This window comes from Puma concolor, chromosome D3 (assembly GCF_028749965.1).
Source record: "Puma concolor isolate L17-30 chromosome D3, mPumCon1.1.hap2, whole genome shotgun sequence".
NCBI classification, from domain to species: domain Eukaryota; kingdom Metazoa; phylum Chordata; class Mammalia; order Carnivora; family Felidae; genus Puma; species Puma concolor.
In genome coordinates this window covers 7970239-7990973 of record NC_141678.1, presented here as the reverse complement: position 1 = coordinate 7990973, position 20735 = coordinate 7970239, and the positions used below count along the sequence as shown (strand labels likewise).

Sequence of the window (20735 nt, the reverse complement as noted above, 5' to 3'; positions counted from 1 at the left end):
GCCACGGAGAAATAAAACAACCAGGATTATTTGCTCCGTGGGGGTCCTGTCTCAGCAACCATGCCTGGACTGGATTCTCCTCACACCTAAACGGTCACCAGCGAGACCTGGAGGCCACCAGTGGGACTCTTTGGTGGGGGGGGGGGGGGGTCACAATTTCATTTTCTTGGACCCTGTATTCCAAATGGAAGGTCAACAAGGATGGCTTCCCCTTCCTAAGGGGTCTCTAGGAATCTATCCGACACTTTGGTTCAAAAGAATTCCAGAAACCCAGGGACTCTCGGGGGCCACACTGAAAAAATTCTTCCTGCCCAGCTGAGCAGTGGAGGCGGCCAGTCCGCATTTCACTCACCAATAAGCATGGATTCTCTCTGGTATTCCTGAGTGAGGTAGGACCGCTGGGTCACACAGTATACGTATCTCTCCAAGACATACCAGCACATCTCATAGTAGAAGGGGTAACGGAATTTGGGCTGCACCTGAAAGCAAAGACCCAGGAGTAGAAGTCAGTTTCTGGAGGGCAAAGGAGAAACAGGGAGGAAACTAGGAGGAGGGGGTTTCTGCAGGTGGGAGTTATTTTCACCATCTTAAGCAAGAGCACAAATGGTGTGAGGGGAAAAATGGGGGAGGCGGGCCGGAAGGCAGGAGAGAGGCGCTGGAAGGGGCAAGATACCAGTAGCATGCACAAATGAGGAGGAAGAGGGGAGAAAGAGGCCTATGTGACAGCATCATTTCAAAGCTCCCTGAGCTGCATGCCGCCAGGGAAAGGCGGATGGGGTCCGCTTTGTGCTTCTGTGAGATGCAGAGAAACAAGAGTTGTCCCCTGACCTACTGACGGAGGGTGCGGGTACCTGCGGATGTGATCCTGATTCCAGCTACAACAAACACAGGCTCCTCCTTGTTCTCAAAAAATTCTTACACAGACTCTGCTATCCCTCCCTGCCCCTTGAAAGGCAGAAATCGACCCCCAAACCTTACCCATTTGCAGACGGGCTATCAAGCATCTCCTGCACTCTGGGAAGGAGGCAACACGGAGGCGGACCAATGAGGAGGGAGGGGGTGTGGCCTGTCCTACCGCCAGGGGCGGGGCCTCAGAGGGGCCCACCTCCTGCTCCTCCCCGACAACCACCTGGCACTGCCCAGCCCATATTCCAGAAGGACTCCCTAGACCCAAGTCCCCACGGTGACCTGGGACCACTCTAACACCAGGGTCTGGTGCAGGAGACCAGATGGAGATTCCCTTTTGGCAGTTTCTTATAGGGGAGGAAGTGTAGGTGCAGACAGCTTTGTGTATCAGAATTATGAAAAGGCCTGGGCTCCAGGAGGATTCTGATGGGTCTATATGGACGAGATGGCAGAGGAAGATGGGAAGGAAGCAATACCACTGATGGCCTTGCACAGATGAACCTTCTGGAAACTTCATCCTGAGAGGGTTAGTGAGGAATGAGGGTGGTGAGAAGGTGGTCCCTGGCTCCCTCCTGCCCCCACCCCAGGGGGCTGAGCCCTCTCTTCCAAGGCTACACATAGATCCTGTATGTCCAGGCTCACTCCCAGCCTGCTCTCTTGCCCTCTCACCAACAGTGTGTCTGCCTCAAGGGACCAGACCCCTCTTCACCTCTACTATCTTCCAGAAACTCAGGGAGTTGGATGTTAAGCAAGAACACGCTCCCACCTTTTTCTGCAATAGTGTACAGGCAACGTTCTACATGTGAGATGAAGGCAAAGACAAGCACACTTAGCTCCCCCGTTTGCCCTAAAATACCATTTTGCTGCCTCTCTCACAGTGCCCACCTGCAAAAGGCCTCAGCTCTGCCCTGAGAGTCCCAGCTCAGTCCCCGGGCCACCCCAGGCCCCGCTGACTCAGTGTTCAACAGCGAGGCCCTTTTCCCATGTTGGGGACCTCACTTCTCCCATCTGCTTAGTGGGTCCATTTGACCTCCCCACCTCTGGTGGATGGTATGTGAGAATGAGATCCTGGCCGCCGCATGCTTTTGAGCTCCTCCAGGGGATGCATGGAGTTGGGAACATCATCTAGCGGTTTCCTTGGCTCCAGCTACTTTCCCAAGAACCCTGGTTTTAATGCTGGGATAGTATTAATCCTTTTTCACTGTCACCGGATCAGTGCCCTTCGGAGTTTAAAAAGGAGAGGGGCACTTCTGACTGAGACAGACCCTGACCTCCTCCTGTAAAGAAGGGTCTGGGAGCCTCAACCCCACCCCTGCTCCAGAGGGAGGACCAAGAGACTTTGAAACCAATTGCCAGTACCTACGGAGCAGGCTGAGGACAGGCAGGCTCACCTCTTCTCAGACCCCCACTCACATCTCCCGACTTCAGGTTTGATCGGTAAAACTCTGAAGTTGCAATTGACCTTTCAAATTTTGGGAAACCGTCCGAGCCGAGCCGCTCTGCATTGAAGGGCACCATGGCACCTGAGAATCTTTCTAGATCAGGAAAAAAAAAATCTATTTTTTGGCTGTATTTCAGGAGAGGAAGAGAAGTCTCCCCTCATTGTTGCTGAACCCAAGGGAAACCGGCTGGGTGAAAACAAATAAATGCTGATGAAGGAATTCAAATTTTTTCATTTTATTTTTATTTTTTTTTTTCCAAGAGAGCACCGCAGGAAACAAAATTTGCAAAGAATTGACTTACAAACGGGTTGTCGCCTTCCACCCTTCGCCTTCAAAAGGTTTCAGCCACATGCCTGGGAACATTAAACACACGATTGCTCAACATTACTTGTTGACAAATTCCGAGCCTCACCAAATTGAGTTGTTCACCGAAAGGCAAGGCAGTCAGAAAGCATGCAGCGCTCCTAGCCTGGGGGGTAATCAATCTATCAGCGGATCTCAAGGGGTAGCTTTGAGTTCCCAAAGGCCCATGCGAGTAGCACTCGGCCTTAGCCCTTCCTCTTAGAGCTGAGTGACCTCAGGAGATCAGAACCAAAGGTGTTTCGGTGCATCTAGAACTCCCGGGTTTCAAGGGACTTGAAAAACTAAAATATGAGGGTGGGTGGAAGTGTCTTAAAATTTGTTTTTCTCCTGGAAAAAAAAAAAAAAAAAAGTCAATGGAAAAAAAAATCCAATGGTAGAGGAAAGAGGAGAGGAAGGGAAAATTATTTGCAATTTCCAAATAGATTCACTGGCTGAGAGGGAATGGAGTGTGTGTGTTACCTTTCCTGAGAAAGCTGCTTTCACTAGAGCCATTAGGGGGGAAAAAAAAAAAAGATAAACATAAGAGAGACGGCAGTTTAATGAATGACCAACTGGACCATCCCTGTCCCTGATGAACCTAACTGGAGTTAAAAATACGTAGCGATAGTTGTTGAGACGTTATCTTCAAATAATAAACATGCAACACACCCGTTCTTTGTAGTTCTTTGACTCCCTGCATCTTTAGAACAAGAGGATTTAATCCACACGGGGGTGGGGGGGGCATGCATGTGGGTTTCTACACATGCAGACCACCAGGTCCTTGCAGGGTAAGGCCTCATGGGCAGCAGGGTCAAGCCGCCTATGAACCCCTCTCCCCAAATTAAAATCCTAGTGAGAGAGACATGGCTTCCTAGACATAGGAGAACCTTGGGGTTCCCCTGGTCTGGATGGGAGGGGGTTTCCCCACGTTGGGCCACAAAGGCAAATTCTTTTTCTTAGACAAATCCACACCATGGGGCTTAAAGATTGACAGTTTCCTGTCCCACCCCCTGCCTTTGGTTTCCAAGCAAAGCCCTCTTTTAGGGACTCTTGAAAAACTATTTTTAAATGACCATAACCTTCTTAAGAAAGCTCACAGGGATGTAAAGAATTAAGCTGTAGCGAGCTGACAAGGAGCCCTGGCATTTTATCTGGATTCCCGTGCTCTCTCCCCAGCATCTTTTGTCTGCTTTGGCTCCTAAGACATAAACAATTGGGCCTTGTAGCCAAGCCCTCTCCAAAGACCAGAAATCAAAGCAGATTAAACAGCCTGCCGCTGCTTCCAGCCCAGACTGCCCGCCAGCCCCCCGCCCATCACCCTGCTTCAGGGAAACCAGATGGGGTGCCCACTCAGATGACAGGGACAGTGGGCCTTGGGGGAGGAGACCCCGCCACACTCATCTCAATGTGGGCATGACATTCTACAGGAACTTGGCGTGACGCTGGGGGTTCCGCACTATTACCCTCCCTCCAGCCTCCCACCCAGCAGGGGAGAAGAGCTGGGCTCCTAATGGAATGATGGGGCCCAAATCCACTGAGATGTGCAATTCGGATTCCCTGGGGGAGAGGACAGCTGCCAAGCAAGTTGCCAAAGCCTTTAGAAATCCCAGCCTGACTCTGGCTTTCAGGAATTGGCTGGAAAGTCGCGGGCCTCACTTCTAGATTTCTCCTTTTCTATCCCACGCCTCCCTAGTCAGCTAACACACAAACTAGCCCATTCTTCAGGGCTGGCCAAAGAACAGTTGGCCGAAGCCCCAGACAGCACTTGACCCAGACTACGAGATCACCACTCACACCCAAATGGTGCCTTTTTCCAGAATGCCACGGGGCAGCATCCTCCAGACCGGGAAAGGGATGGTGGGCAGAGGACAGAGAAAAGAGGCATGAAAATCCACAAAACAAGACCCAAATTCCGCAGACCCAGGCCTCCCAGCAGCAAACCCGCCAATCTGGAGATGAGGCACACCTGACCACTGCATAGAGCTCAATGCTACTCCCCGGAAAGCCCTGGACAAGGTCCCTCAATGTCGGGACTGTTAGAGAGGCCAAATACACACATAGTAGCTAAGATTTTGGCTCACTTACACGATTCCGTGCAGACCAGGGCCTAAAAACAAGACCAAGAAAGGCAGGGACCCCAGGCTCAGAGCATCTGCCTCAAGTTGATGCTTCTTTAGTGTCCAGACATGACATTACCTCTCTGGGGCAAAAAAGTCACCTCTGAGGCAAAGCCCAAGAAGACATGGTGTGGTCAAGCCATACAACGGAATATGAGTCAGCCATAAAAAAGGAACATAGCACCGACATCTGCTTCGACGTGGATGAACCCTAAAACATCATGCAAAGTGAAAGGAGCCAATCACACAAGGACACGATATAGGATTCCATGTCTATGAAACGTCCAAAACAGGCAAATCTGTAGAGACAGAAAGCAGGCTGTTGGTTGCCACAGGCCGGGCGGGGGAGATGATGGAAGGTGACTGCTAATGAGTAGCGTTTTCTTTCTGGGGTGATGAAAATGTCCTTGAATTAGAGGTGGTAGCCGCACAACATGGTGAATACGCTAAATGCCACTGAATTGTGCACCATAACTGGTGAGTTTTATGGTACGTGGAATGAATCTCAATAGAGAAAAGAAACGAATATTTGAACAACTATAAGAGGAAAGAAGAAGGAATGGGTCCTCTTGGTCCCAGTTGCCCAACCTCAGACCTGTCTCAGATGCCTTGGGACTCTTGGCCGAGTTCCACAATGGGAGAGAGGGTGCATGCAAGCAGCCAGTGCTTTCCAGAGGAAACTCACTGAGCAGAGCAGAGGGCACATGTCAGGTGTTTAAGCCTCAGCCCTTGGTCCTGGGGGGTGGAGGGCGGGGATTCCCTATGTCTGAGAAACCGTTACTCTCAAGAAGAAAATGAACCCCACCCTCCGCCCCGCCAACTCTGTAAGCAAACAGAGGCAGAGCTTAGAGACAATACCCGGGGGACCCACAGATACTGGCTTCCTTGGGGCACTACATCACATTTGGGGTCCGTGGGTAGAGGAGACACAAGGTCAAGAGCTGACCTTTCCAAGGTCCCAGCCCCCCTCCAAACCACAGCAGGAACAACCATAAAATCCCTCCCAACGCCCTTGCATCCCTCTCTACACGTGAGAAGAAGAAGCAACGTTCCCGATATCTCACGGTGCTTTCTCAACAGATACTTCCTCTTTGACAAGGGGGTTTTGGCTGCCACTGGCCTGGAGGTGAACAGAAACTCCAGGGGCTCTGGGTGGGGCTCTTGCAGACAGCCCCCAGCAAGGACCAAGGCCCCCACTTGAGGCAGGGAGCAGCAGGGAAGGGGGAACCACGGAGGACTGTGGAACGACTCGTCCCACACACCCCAAGCGCCAGGCAGAGCTCAGGAGCTGGGCAATCCCACGAGGAGAGAAGGAAGCCACCTTACCCGTGTTCTGTCCTCAATCTCGTAGATCCGCAGCTGCATGGGCACGTTAAAGCTGTGCAGGATGTTTCCACCAAATACCAGAGAGTCTACAGGAGTGTAGACTGCGTGGATCCAACCTGGGGTGAGGAGGGTACAGAGAGGGTCAGCCACTGGCTCCTGGACCACTGGGAGGGTCACCCTATGGAAGCATGCAGAAGATCACAGGAGGCCCAGGGGAGCACCCAGGGCTAGAATCGGGGATGCTCAGGCTGCCTGATGCGGAAGGCAAGGTTCCTGGCTGGCTGAGAGGACTCACATACACAGCCCCGATGGACTTCTGCAGGTAGTAACTCCTGGTCGGCTCAAGATGGGTGGCTGGCAGCTTGAGGGCCTTGACAAAGGCTTCGCCATGTTGTTGTGGACCAGGCCGCAGCAGCCAAAAGAGGCAGGCCCTGTGCCCCTTCCAGAGAGTGGGACACCCCTCGTTCAAGGCTGCTCATAGCTCCTGAGCCTCTTCCTCAGCATCCCAGTGACCACTCATCTCGGGGGGAGTCACAAAGGATTGCTTGGGGCCACAATGCAGGAATGACACCTTGCAAAAACTGCAGAACCCAGACACTTTCCTGCCTGAGGCCACCTCCTGCCACTAAAATCCCCCAAGGCCCGTTTCCAGGTGGTCATCTTAGCCACACGACACCTGTGCCCCCACATCAATTCTGCTTCTGCTCTGCCCTACAGCTGCTGACAAGTCTTTCTCCTGCTGAACGCAGCCCTTTTAATGGCCTGGGACACGGCTTTTTCGTCCCCCTGAGCTCCAAGCAAGCCTGGCCTAGTAATCCTGGGGATAAAACTGAAGGCTGCCCCTGTGCCAGGCATTGGGCTAAAGCCTTTACAGAACTTATCTCACTTAATGCTCACAAAATCCTTAAGAAATATATACTACATTCACCCCCAACTTACAGCAAAGAAGACTGAGGCACAGAGAAGTGAAGTCACCTATAAGGTTTGGAACCCAGGGAGTCAGCCTCACTTGGTCCTTGAAGGCCAGACAAATCAAACCCCACAATTCCCTCCCCAAGTAACTAACACACGTTTCAGGTGCTCAACAGACCCACATGCACCTCTAGCCTACTGTAACAGTGCGAGGCTAGGGGACAGGAAGTATTCCACTCCCATTTACAGATGCTGAAACCAAGGCTAAGAGAAGGTAAGTCACTTGCTGAATGAAGTCACAGCTGGCAAGAGCTAGCACCTCCGTTCTTAACCGCGATGCACCATCTCTCTATCACAGGCTTAGCACCAGGCGTGCAGGCCCCAGGAGACGGGGCCTGCAAACATTCTGGGAAGGCAAAAAGAGACACGCAGAGAGAAACAAGAGAGACAGAGGTGAGACAAGGACAGATAGAGGTAGACAGACTCCCAGTGAAAGACGGGATCAGCAGAGGGGAAAGAGGACAGAAAGGGCAGCCCAAGCCCTGAGATTCCCAAGTCCAGGTGCCCACATCTCCTCTTCTCTGACCCCTCTTCTCCGACCTATATGCATAATTTGTTTGCTCGGAGGAAAATTACAGAGACCTCCCCTACCATGCACCCAAAACACGCCAGCCCTGAGTCACAGGCAGCCACCGGTGGCCACAGCTGCCAGAAGCAAAGGTGCCACCTGGGAAGAGAGCTGGGAGGCCACTGCTGCCATCTGTAGGACACTCGGGGTGCTGGTCCTCCCTTGCTGGGCACAGGGTGGGATGAGCTGGGGGTCCCCGAGGTGGGCAGAGAAAACCGACAGCCAAGAGCATGGGAACGAAGGCTCTCTGAAACCCGGTGCTGCTGTGAGCTTCCCACATCTCCGGCCCTTGTGGACATCTTCCCCACCACCTTCACACCTCTGTGCAGGACAAGTACAGCTGCTGCCTTTAAAGCCTCAGTTTCCACATCTACTTCAGCCTCTCGACCTCAGCTGGGTACCAGCTGATTTTCTCAGCTGTCCATTTTTGTATCTTTGTCGAGCAGCACTACGCTATTATTGTTCCTGTTACCACCATCAATGTTATTTAAGCATCACTTCCTAAGACTGGGACCTAGGACCGCCAGGGTCAGGTAAATGCACACGGTGGGGTGAAGCCTGAATGGGGCAAAGATTCCTGGGTCTTGTTCCTATGCTCTTCACACACCCACCCAGCACCCTACAGAAAGCCCAAGTCCCGGGACCTCGGCTGGAAACTGTCCCATGGCCAACTCACCATGTGATGTCGGACTCTTGACCACCCCTCTCCTGGCCTTCACCTGCCCACGTTAAATGAGGGAGATCATTGCCTCCCTTGCAGGGAATCTGGTGAGCAAGAGCTCAGTCCATGGAAGCAACTGCCACTGATATTCATGGTAGTCTCATCCATCTCCAGGGCTTTGCAAACAGTGATGCCCACGTATATCTGCATTTATCAGCCCTGGAGTCTCCCTTCCGTCCTATCAGGTGGAAATGCAGACACACCTGATGTACACCTGCTACCCTGCCATGTGAGCAAAAGAGGGAAACAGAAGAGAGGTTCTGTTTCAAGTGGAGCGGCAGGGAATTTCAAGGGGTTTTAGAAGCTTCTACCGACTCTCCTCTTGTCCCCAAGCCAGGGCCTCACAGGTGGGTCAGGCAGCCTCAAATGGATTAGGCACTGCCTCCCCCAGCCTTCCTCCAAACTACCCCATGACTTTCATACTCCCCTCAGGAAGAACCAAGGAGGAATAACAGTATTCATAGGCCCCATCCATCCCCACTCTCCCGATGGCATCTCCTTGGCTGCATCCCAGGAAGCATGAGAGAGCAGGTATCCCAAGCTGGTGACTGGGCTGTGGAGGCTGGCATCTGTCTCTTGCTTCCAGGCCAGAGTCACCAACAACATGAAGGCAATAATGGAGACTATTCAGGCCAAGCGACAAGGGACAGATCAATCGTGGAAGAAAAGCAGGCGACCCATAAAACCTACCGACGGGTGGTTCCCTGGGACCTGAGGGACAGTGGGGCACATGGAGTCTTGCCCACAACCCAAACACTCGGGATTCAGAAACCAAAGCCCACCCGCCCCATCCACACTTGTCTCTCTTTGTGGCTGCCGTAGGGGTAAACCCAAAAATCACAGAACTTGGGGGCATCTCACAGAGGGCCATGACCTGCTTCCTTCGCTGAGCTAGGCCAGGTCCCAGGCTGGGCAGTGCAGCTGCCAAGATGAAGCAAGAATGCCCTTTCCTTTCTAGGACCTCATAGTTGGTACCAGGGTCCCAAACTGGCAGGTCACAGGCTGCAGCAGACTCAGGAGCGTGCTTAGTTTGACCCACATGTGTTACAGAAATGGGGAAATTTCCAGGGGCACCTGGGTGGCTCAGTAGGTTGAGTGTCCAACTTCGGCTCAGGTCATGGTCTCACGGCTTGTGAGTTCGAGCCCCGCATTGGGCTCTGTGCTGACAGCTCAGAGCCTGGAGCCTGCTTCGGATTCTGTGTCTCCCCCTGTCTCTGCCCCTCCCCTGCTCACGCTCTCTGTCTCTCAATAATAAATAAACGTTAAAAAAAAAAAAAAAAAAGTAATGGGGAAATTTCTCAAGACAAGCTGAATTGTTTCCTTCTCTAGAAAAATAGGAAGATGGCCCCACAGGCCATTCTCATCTTTAACTGGCTGGAGGTGAGCAGCAGTTATCTCATTTCCCTGAGCACAACCACCCTCTATCTCACATCCAGCCTTCTTCACTTCCACCCTCTCTCCCTGCTCTGTACCCATTTTATAGGTGGGTCATCTGAGGCCCAAGCTACATTACGCTATTAAGTAGCTTCGGGTTACTTTTTCTCAGACTGGCCCAAGTCTAAGAAATACCTAGGGCTGCCTGTGAATTCTGGATCATGGGTGATTCTTACTACAAAGCAAAGATGGGAAATACTTTCAGGTCAGTCCAAGCCACTGACCCCAGGGCCCTTCCCAGGTCCCTATACTTGGGCTCCACCATTCTGGCTGCTACCTGGCTGGACATACATTCAGGACAGACAGAATCTATCTTACAGCTTCCCTACCACCTTCCACACTGCCAGTGGGCCCTTAAGAAAGTTTGTTAAATGAGCAAATAATTTTCCCAAAGTCTCATGGCCGAGAAGGAAGACCAGATCCCAAGTCTGCTGACTCCCAGGCTAAAGGAGGACGAGGTCGGCTCTGAAACTAGACACACTTGGGTTCTTGCCCTGGTCTGTTGCTTATTAACTGTGTGAGCTTGGACCAGTCTATTCACCTCTCTGGGCCCCAGGAACCTTTGTTACTTAAAAGGCAGAGGGAAAATAAGTTGCTCCCTACATGCTCACAAAAAGGTAAGTAATAAATGTAAAATGCTGCTCAGTAATGTGAGTTACTATTACCATTAGCTATAGTTCATTAAGCTGGTGCAGCCAGAGGAAGAGGCTGAGCCCAGCAACGTGGTCAAGGCATTGGCCACAGGTCCCCTCACACACAGGAAAAAGAGGTCACCGGGTCTCTCTGACTTCCTGCTCCTTGGGGATGATTTCCACCTCAAGCTTTCCTTCCACCTAATGATTAGGCTGAATCTGGGTAACTCGCTGGCCACTCTGACCCTGACTGTGTACCTTGGGGAGGCAACTGTATTCCCACTGCCTCTGCCTCATCAACAGGACAAACCCAGGCCCCTTTCTTGAGATCATCTCACTCTTCAGCCACCTTCAGGTCTGCCTCTTCCAGGCAGCTTTCCTGGACCACCCAGGAATGAGGCCTGAGAACCACCCACACCCACAGCACAGCCAATACCCAACCTCTTCACTCCAGACACAAGAAGAAAAGAGTGAAAGCACGTCTCACAAACACTGTAACATTTAAAACCCCCCCATGCCAGTAGCCTCCCATTAGCGTTGAGTTGAAGACTTGCTGAACGACCCATGGGCAGACGTGAAGCCAGCATCAGGTAAGAGGTCACGTGTCTAAAGTCACACTGTGGGGACAAAAACCCACGTCAGAGATGAGAAATGCCAGAATTAGATTTTCTACTCCCGATACAGAAAACCCACATGCAGGGGGCTGTGTTGCCCACGGCTGTCTCTCCAACTCTCCACCCAAAGCCACACCCCAACCACCGTAACTCTCAGATGTGTGTCTGCACACAGCTCAGGGGGCGTGGGTGCTGGGAAGAATCCCCAGGTGGCCGTCTACCTCAGTGACCACAAAACTCTGGTCCTTCAATTTTCACTGGCTGGCAACACAATGAGGAAAATGAAGATGGTATACATTTTCATAAACTCAAAACTATCAAATTTAAAGTACTGGCCATTATTCTGAAATTACATACTTCTGAATTTTTAGTGTCAGAATCATCTCCCATTCATGAAAATCAGCACTAGTAGATGCCAGGTGTTTGGTTTTTGTTCTTTTTTTTTTAAATTTTTTTTTAACATTTATTTATTTTTGAGAGTGAAAGAGAGAGAGCAGGGAAGGGGCAGAAAGAGAAGGAGACACAGAATCTGAAGCAGGCTCCAGGCTCTGAGCTGTCAGCACAGAGCCCAACACGGGACTCGAACCCATGAACTGTGAGAGCGTGACCTGAGCCAAAGTCAGACACTTAACCTACTGAGCCACCCAGGTGCCCCTGTTTTTATTTTTTTTACGTTTATTTATTTATTTTTGAGAGAGACAGAGACAGCATGAATGGGGGAGGGGCAGAGAGAGAATCCCAAGCAGGCTCCTTGCTGTCAGTGCAGAGCCCAATGCAGGGCTTGAACACATGAAACTATGAGATCATGACCTGAGCTGATACCGAGAGTCAGATGCTTAACCGACTGAATCACCCAGGTGCCCCCTGGGTGTTTTGGTACTTTTTAAAAAGAAAAAAAATTTTTTTAATGTTTTTATTTATTTTTGAGACAGAGAGAGACAGAACATGAGCAGGGAAGGGGCAGAGAGAGAGGGAGACACAGAATCCAAAGCTGGCTCCAGGCTGTGAGCTGTCAGTACAGAGCCTAATGTGGGGCTCAAACTCACGGACTGTGAGATCATGACCTGAGCTAAAGGCGGACGCTTAACTAACTGATTCACCCAGGCACCCTTGGTTTTTTTTTTTTTTTTTTCATTAACATCCATCTTTAGGAAAACTACAAGTTTGTAACTATAAGCTCCCAACTCCTCCTCCTCCTAACGGTCACTGAAATCAATGCTTGGGAACCACGTGTACCCCCAGCGTCTGAGAAAGTGACAAATTCTAACTGTCCCTTTTTTCCTTCCCAAACATCCTAATGTCTCACTCACAACCTTCAGTGCCCAGGAGTCTTGGCTGGGATCTAACTCAACATCTGCTAACTGTACTTCAAATCCCACTCTTGCCGTCAACAAACACTCACACCTCTGCTTCTCAAGACCTTTTCCAACTCGCTAAGCCCCCAAAACACACACCCTTCCCATCCCAGACTGAGGGAAACCAATGAACCACCTCCCAACTCTGACAACGGCCCTGAGGAAAGAAGGCCAGTCTTCCCAGAGAGATTAGGAGGCCTGCACTCAGGGGGGCTGGGTTGGAAGCACCTTGAGGGTTTCACAGTTTAGCCCACTGACTCCCATTGAAGAGATTGGACAGTTGAGGCGCAGACAGGGGCAGAGACCAGCCCAAAGTTCCTTTGGGTTCCCCTGAATCATCACAGCTTATCCTCCAATACCTACAAGTGGCTTGAACACATCTTAGAAGGGTACCGCTTCCTTCCCGATTCTCCATGCCACATCTGCCAGGGTATGTACCATAAATGCTGCCCACCAACTGCAACCCATTCCTGTCCCAAACAGGGGTCCCTCCCCTCCCCCAAGTCTGAGGATGGACCTGGGTCCATGGTGACAAAGTCACCCCCACTAAACCCTACCATTTCCAAATCCCCAATTTCCCGAATAGTGAAATCTCTACTTTCTGCCCAACTTTCTAGAAGAGCCCAAGTGTGCAGGCCCTATCCCCTCAGTGGGAGCTGCTACCATAACGGCCCCCTCCTCACTTGCCACTAGCACTTGATGTCCAGACCCAAGACCAGCTTCCAACCCAACTTTCAGAAACTTAAGTGTGACCAGCTTCTCCCTCCAATGGATCTTAAGCGCTTCAAAGGATACTCCTAAGGTTCAAGCCTCCACTCAGTGGCAAATTTCCTGCAGCCTCCTTGGCACAGCCATATATAGAGCTTCTACTCGTATATATCCAGTGACAGGGAGCTCACTACCTAGCTGAGCAAGTCATTCCAACACCACTTGGCTATACCTCTTCTTACAGAAGACAACAACTAGCTGACTGCTGTTCCCTTACACCTTTACTCCCCTGGGTAAAACCACACAATTCCTCCTTCAAATTTATCTCACCTGGGGGCCCCTGGGTGGCTCAGTGGGTTAAGCATTCAACTCTTGATTTCGGTTCAAGTCACGATCTCACGGTTTGTGAGTTAGAGCCCTGCATTGGGCTCTGTGCTTACAGCTTGGAGTCTAGAGTCTGCTTCAGAATCTGTGTGTGTCTCTCTCTCTGCCCCTCCCCACTCGTGCTCTCTCTCTCTTTCTGTCTCTCTCACTCTCTTTCAAAATAAATAAATACACTTAAAAAAAAAAGGCAAATTCATCTCACCTGGTATGGTATCCAGACTCTTTAGGTCGACTTACCTCCTATATGTGACCTGACTCCCTTACTCTATACAGTGGGACTGTCACCTCCCTCATCCTGGGTAAAATGTTTCCATTAATGCAGCCAAAGACTGCACTCCCTGACCCCTAGGGCATCTGTCATACTCACTGGTGACTCACCCTGTAACTGTCCAAGAACTATAGGCTCTCCAAAGAGCTGAGGCATGTAGGTCTTAGCTCACTCCAGTCCTCACTACCACCCTGGGAAGTCTCACTCCCATTTTACAGACAGGAACACCAAGGCTCAGAGAGGTTAAGTCACTTCCATAAAGCCACAACTTAAAAGCAGTACATCTGAAAATTAAACTAAGGCCGTGCAGTCTGGCTCCAGGGCCAGTGCTCTTAATGACTGCCCTCTACTATACTTGCAGTGTTAATTTCTTTTTCTTTTTTCTTCTTAATTTTTCTTTTGGAGGCAGGGGTAGTCCAAGTACAAGAGCTGACACTGACCTCAATTACATTTCACCTACTTCTGCTGGAAGGAGGCTGCCACACCAGGTCCTTCCCCAATGCCACATTGCCCTCTGTCCATTCCCTAGGCTTTCAGGCACCCCCGTAAAGCTCCCGGCCCTGGGGTCTGCCCTTTCCCAGAACCTGCCTTGGACTGCAACCTCCATACTTTGCTTCCTTGGATAAACAACCCAATTCCTCCTTCAAGGGGGTGAACCTACCCCCTCCCCACAGTGCCACTGTCATCCCCTCACACGGAAATTTCCACAGGAAGTCCTAGGGAAACCATTCACACTTCCCCTGAGGGAGGGCCCTATGCTTTTTCCCAGGAGTGAATTCTAGCCCACAGGCGGGGAGACACAGGTTAGATGTGAGAGAGAAAGGGGGCTGTTTTTCCCTACAGCCTGAGGCCTACTCCTGTCAGGGACTGCCAAATGCCACGAGGCCCACAGAACCCCGTTCCTTGGCCCGAAACCCTGGCTGAGGCCCCAGGGATGCGGGAGCCTTCTCCCAGTGCTGGGAGAGCCAGGCGCCGAGGGAGAGCCCAGCGCCAGCCTTGGCCGGAACCTACCGGAAGGGATGAAAAACGTGTAGCCCTGTTTCAGCTCAATTCTTTGGCATCGCTCCACGCGGTCTCCCAGGAAGATGTCACTCTGTTTGCCTGATAGCACCCACTCCTCGTACAGTGCCAAATTGTGTAGGGTTGGAGGAATCAGCCAAAAGATCTTGGGAGGAAAAGGAGGCAATCAGCTGAAGATCCGGGCCAAAGTCCTGGATTCCTTCCAGGCTGTGCCACAACCCAAAGAGACAGCCCCACCTGCCTGGGAGTGGGGGGAAGACAGGGCACCGCCTCCAGGACCGGGCCCCTAAGGGTCTCTGAGGTGGCAGGGGGGCTGTGCCACCGTCCTGGGACACCCTTGGCCTGCCTTTAGGAAATCTCCATTCCCACTGCAAAACCAGGGTGGGTAGACTTCCTGGACTGAGAGGAACATTCTTTCTCCTAAGCCACAGGCTTGTTGAGGAGGTAAGGAAAGGAGAGGAAGGGAATTTCCTAAGTTGTCTGATCAAATGGCCCAATAAATAAACCCAGCTTGTGTTCACTCTGGAGAAGGAGGAAAACATCTGGAACCGGGCAGGATGACTTCCTACCCAGATTTTCTTCCAACATGTTTGGTTAAAACGAACCTACACACAGCCCCAGACGAGCAGGACGGCACACATACTCTCAGGCACCCACACCCGCGCAGGGTACATGCAGAGCCGAGCACAGCGGGAGCATCCCGAATGCACGCCCCACCTCCTCTCTCTGGGTGACGCCTGTCCCTCATGTAAAATGTTCGTGAACGCAGGTGGTGCTGGCAACTAGACTTTTTACGTTAAATGTTCTCAGTACTGGAGCTAAAAACTACAGTGGGCAAAATGAATGCTGGCAAATCTTGGGACCCAAAGCTGGAGTTCTAATCTGGCCTGAGATGCTTAGAACACTGGACTGGGTGGGCAGGTGTGAACAGGTCACTAGACGTGATGCAGAAGAGTTGACCCTTGATCCTTCTCCCCAGGAGAAGACAGAGAGTGAGGAGGTGGCCCTGAAAGCAGTCACAGGACAAGGGCTGGCTGGGCATGGGTGAGGGGAGCGAGCCCCTCCAGGAAGAAACAGTCAGGAACATACAGAAGTTGAAGAAACTCAGTTCGACTCACCTTCCCACCCCGGAAAACATGGTACCAAACAGAAGTGCCTCCAAAGTCGATGTGGAAGTCAGTGAAACAACCTTTGACGCTCATCAGACAGTATCTGCAGCACAGAAGCAGGGGAGCAGAAAAACAGTTCAACGCCTGAATCACAGGAGGTGAGTGAACAGCTTCAGAGATGCTTGACCTGCTGCCCTTTTGCAAATGCTAACACTGGGGGATTTTTTTTCTTTTCTTTTCTTTTTAAACCCAGTTCTAATCGGAGTTCCCCATGGGGGAAGCCCCTGTGATCAGATGATGAATCTCAAGCATTGGCCACCTGCCCCCAAGGCTGGGGGAGGCATTTTTGTTTTCAGGTTCCCAGGAGAGAGCTGACAACCCACAGGCCACTTGGTTCCTTCCTGACAGACAGTTCTACTCTGGCCCCGCCCCCACTCCTACCCCAGTGAGAGGCTTCCTTTCTGCTCCTTCCAGCTCCTTCCTGTACCTGCAGCTCTCCTGAGCTGCCAGTCCCCTTTGCAGCAGCTGGACCCCCTGGAATTCCATTGTAAACCACCTGCGTGGCTTGCCAATTACCAGTCCCCATTCATCTCCTCATTCGTTCAACAATCACTGAGAGCCAACCCACGGCCCAGCCCAGACCTAGGCATGGCACTTAGAGAAAGGCATAAGAATGCCTAAGACACCTGCCCTTCAGGACGGCACACTCTTGATGGAGCACTGCACAGGAAAAGTTAAATCGCAAGACAAACTGCAGGGGACTGAGAAGTGAGCAATGCAGCTCAAAGTACGTGGTACCAGCCACGAAAAGATCACAGTGTAGGATTCCACATATATGAAATGGACAGAGTAGGCAAATCTACAGAGAGAGTAGATTAGTGGCCAGGGCCTGGGGGGGGGGGGGGGGGGGGGGGAGGAGCAGGGATGGAGAGTGACTGCTAATGGGTACAGGGTTTCACTTTAGGGTGATAAAAACGTCCCAAAATGGACTGTGAATGCACAACTCTGTAAACATAAGAACCACTGAATTGTACACTTTAAATGGATGAATCGTACATGAATTATATCTCCATATAGCTGCTAAAAAAAAGGTGGGGGAAGAGATTAACAGATGCTGGGGTTAGGTGGTGGACAGGCAGAGGGGAGAACCTGGGCTTCAGAGACTTGGGTGAAGGAAGTGAATTCGGAAGAAGGAACCTGCCAGCAGCCCCTCCTCTGAGCTCCAGCAGCAGCCAGATAGCCCACCCTTCCTTACAGGAACTCACCAGTCTCCTCCCTCCTCCCTTGCCATGCTGCCCTCCTGGGGGAGGGCAGAGCTTAAGTGGGGGGGGGGGGGGGGGCAGAGCAGGCTTCCAAGTCCAGGCCTGGCAGTCAGTGATGCCAGGGCCCCCTCTTCCCCTCCCACCCCTTCCCACAAGAGCCACCGGCAGCACGGATGGGGCAGCCTCCCCACGGCCCATGCTCATGCACCTTGGCATCTCCGGAGGCCCACACACACATGCTTACCCCACTGACCTCTTTTCCCCGCTGCACTTTGCTTTTCCATGGTTTGGGGAAGAGGGGAGGAATGGGGCAAGGACTGGCAGGGAGGAGCCAGCAGCAAGCCCCAGTGGAGATAATGGGGGTGGGGGCGGTTAGGGGCTGAGCTGGTTAGGAGGCTGGTGGGCTCCAGGTGCCCCCCTCCCTCTAGCTGCCTTTTGCACCTCACATTCAGGTGGACCCGGGGCTCAGCAGTATGCAGGCAGCGTGCCCCGCGTCCCTCCTCCGGATAGGCTGGAAGGAGCCTTAACCATGTGTCTGCAGGAGGCTGACAAATCAGAAGGCCTTCCCGCACATCAGAGCCCTGCTGCCTAGCAACCCCATCGGAGGGGTGTAGTTGACAGCACAGGACGCAGCCCTGTCACGAAGACAGGCGCGGGCTGCGGGGCTGGCGCTGGGGTTGTTAAAGTCCCAGCTCGGCTGGGGCTCTGCACCCTCCCACCTCCGCCCAGCACCGCCCGGCCAGGTCTCCACTCTGAAGACCCCAGTGATCCTCTACTCTCCAAGGAAATGGGGGTGGGGAGTGGGGGTGAAGCCCTAACCCACCCCACCCCCACGGACACACCGGCCTGCCCTCCAAAAACCACCTCAAAATATTAGTCCTCATTTTCCTAAAACCACCTCTATGTCTGGCTTTTCTTCTTTTCTTTTTTTAATCTAACCTTGGTTTCCACCCCCTCGGGGCCTCAGCAGAAAACAGCCTCGTGAAAACAATTTAAGTGTTTGTGGGAGATGTGCTTCCTTCAGTTGCAGCTGGATAGCAACCCAGGTGCCCGCGAGGAGAGGAGAGGAGCGTGTCTCTTGGGCACCAGGCCCCAGGCTAGCCTGGCCACACCGGTCACCCACCCCCCAACCTCCCGCACCGCCCCCGCCCCCCTCCCCCCCCCCCCCCCAGGCCCCAACGTCCCCAGCACGCGTGGACAGAATCACTACGAGCTGCGGCAGCTATGTGCGAGGAAAGTTCTCCAAGTTGTGCTCGGGTCTGATTTGCCCTCCCAGTCACCCTTCAGCATCCTCTGGGGCCCTTCGGAGCTTGGGGGCGCCACTTCCAGGACCCGCCTCTCCTAGAGAGGCCCCTCCTCCCACGTCCCTCATTTCCTGGCCGCTAGGCCGGGCCGCCCCTCCCGCCGGGCAATTGCGTGCGTTGGAGCGGCCAGGGTGGCTGTGACAGGGCGGCTTTGTCCAGGGGGCCCCTGCAGCCGCCACCCCCGCCCTCCCAGCTGCCCCGCGCTCATTCCGGGTCTCCCCCCTCACTCCTGCTCCCGCTCGCTCTGGCGTGACGCCTTTGCACTGACCTCTACAGCTTCCTCTTCCAAAGCACACCGCAGTCACATGGGCACCCCGGCTCTGTGCCACGGCCGCTAAGCTCTCCCCGCCGGCCAGCCAGCCTGGCTTCCGCCTCGGCTGCCCCTTGCCCGGAAAGCCGCGCCCCTTAACACCCCCCACCCCCCACCGCCCCGGTGGCTTCTGTGCAGGAGCGCACCCTCCAAGTTGGGGGATGAGAATCAGGAGCCCCCGAGCTAAGCCTCTGGGGGGTTCCCGCCTCCCAAGGCCCGCGCAGGCTGGGGAGGAGCGTGATGGGAGGGGGCGCTGCACCTGCAGCACCAACTTTGGGGCACTGCCTGGGATCCGGGGAAGCCGGGCGACCCCACCCCGCCCTTTTCCCTCCAACTTAGCGAAACTCCCCGGGCGGCTCAGGCGGCATCCCTTCGGGCAAAGGTCTTGGCGGGGGAAACCTGGGAAAAGCTGGCACCGGGTGACGGGGCTGGAGGCGCCGATCGCGCGCGCACACACACTACACACTTACACGCAGCCCCGGGAGACACAAAGAGCTGCTCCGCGACGCCGGCCGCGCAGCCCGCGGGCTGGAGGCGACCCACACCCCGCCCCGGCGCGCCCCATAGGAGCGGTGGCTCCCGGGGTAGCCCCGGGCCCGCGGGGCGCAGCGCAGGGACGCCCGCCCGGCCCCGCCCGGCGCGTCCGCGGTTACCCTCGGCGGCGGCGGCGGCGGCGGCGGCGGCAGCGGCAGCGCGGCTCCCGGGCGTCCCCTTCGGCAGCGCAGGATGGACGCGCGCCCAGCCCCGGAGACCGGAGCCGAGCCCCCTCCACGGCGCTGCCAGGGCCCGGCCGAGGACTGTGCAGCCCTCTCTCTCTTCCTTCCTTCCTCGGGGAGCTGGGCGCAGCCTGCGCTCATCCCCGCGCTGAAACTGAACACCCGCGCGGCGCGGCGGCCGCCAGGAAGGAGGAGGGAGGCCGCGGCGGCGACAGGGAAGCTAGCCGGCCAGCGCCAGGGGAGGCCGCCGCCGCCCACGGCCGCCCCCTCGCCTCGGCTGGGTGGGGGCACGAGGGTAGCTCTGCAGGCGGGCGCTCAGGAACGCCTGTACCCCCGTTTTCAGGGAGTGTGGACGCCGTCCTGCTACTGGAGGTGACCACCCAGCAAAGCCACCTTCCTTACATGTGTCCATTGGGGCACGGCTAGGGGTTGGAGGGAGTGTCAGATCCCAGGTCTGGCAGGCAGCTCGGAGACCAGGTTATGCTGCTCTGGCCCTAAAACAGATTATCTCTGTGACCTTGGGCAACTTACTTTCCCTCCCTGAGCAGGTTTTCTCATCCTAATGGCAGGGAGGTGACCTGAAGTTCAACTCTCCATTCTAAGATGTCCCTTACCTGCCCTCTTAGTAGCTGTGTAACCGTGCATCATAGAATCACTGTAGGAATTCACTGAGATATATACATGTTAACACAGTACCTGGCACTATGATACTTTGGTTATTAAATCAATTTTCACAACCCTCTGAGGTCATTCCCAAGATTGTCCCCATTTTACAGATGAGAAAGCAGAGGCTCACCCACCCAGGTCTCTATCGTAGTCAGTGATGATGCTTACCCAGGCAGCCTGTCTCAGAGTTTCTCAGGCCTCCTCCCAGTCTAACCTGGCAAATCCCAAGACTCTCAAAGAAGCAGTGTCTGCAGGTTACAGTCAAACTCAACCACTGACTTCCGGCTGCAGGAGATGGTCCAGCTCAAATCAGAAGTCCTACCCTCCAGGGCATGCTCACCAGGGCCACAGCCCTCCTCCCATTCTGTCCCCACACCCTTCCCCTAAACCCCAAGGGGGCAGGACACCTCTGCAGGGTCAGAAATCAAGCTTCTTAAGTCTTTGGCCAAACCCCATCTCCTGGGGCTCTCCACCAATGTTAATTAATAGACTCTAATTATCAAGTGCTAATACTAACAGCTACTTATATGCATGGTATCGTTACACCTTTAAAACAACC

General features: G+C 53.5%; 1 protein-coding gene across 13 annotated transcripts in view; it reads right to left on the bottom strand.

Moving 5' to 3' along the window:
• Positions 1-20735, bottom strand: part of KDM2B (lysine demethylase 2B) — a 152489-nt gene that overhangs the window by 68219 nt on the left and 63535 nt on the right. For 8 of the 13 annotated variants that reach the window (XM_086681620.1, XM_086681618.1, XM_086681613.1 and 5 more), the window contains exons 7-10: positions 15928-16021; positions 14801-14954; positions 6134-6249; positions 353-479 (exon numbers count right to left, since the gene is read on the bottom strand). In XM_086681620.1, coding sequence (XP_086537746.1) covers positions 353-479; positions 6134-6249; positions 14801-14954; positions 15928-16021 — 491 coding nt within the window. Of the gene's footprint in view, positions 1-352; positions 480-6133; positions 6250-14800; positions 14955-15927; positions 16022-17433; positions 17782-18119; positions 18288-18752; positions 18877-19264; positions 19376-19447; positions 20416-20735 lie in introns of those variants that run through there. The other 5 variants (XM_086681624.1, XM_086681621.1, XM_086681622.1 and 2 more) reach the window with 5 other exon arrangements.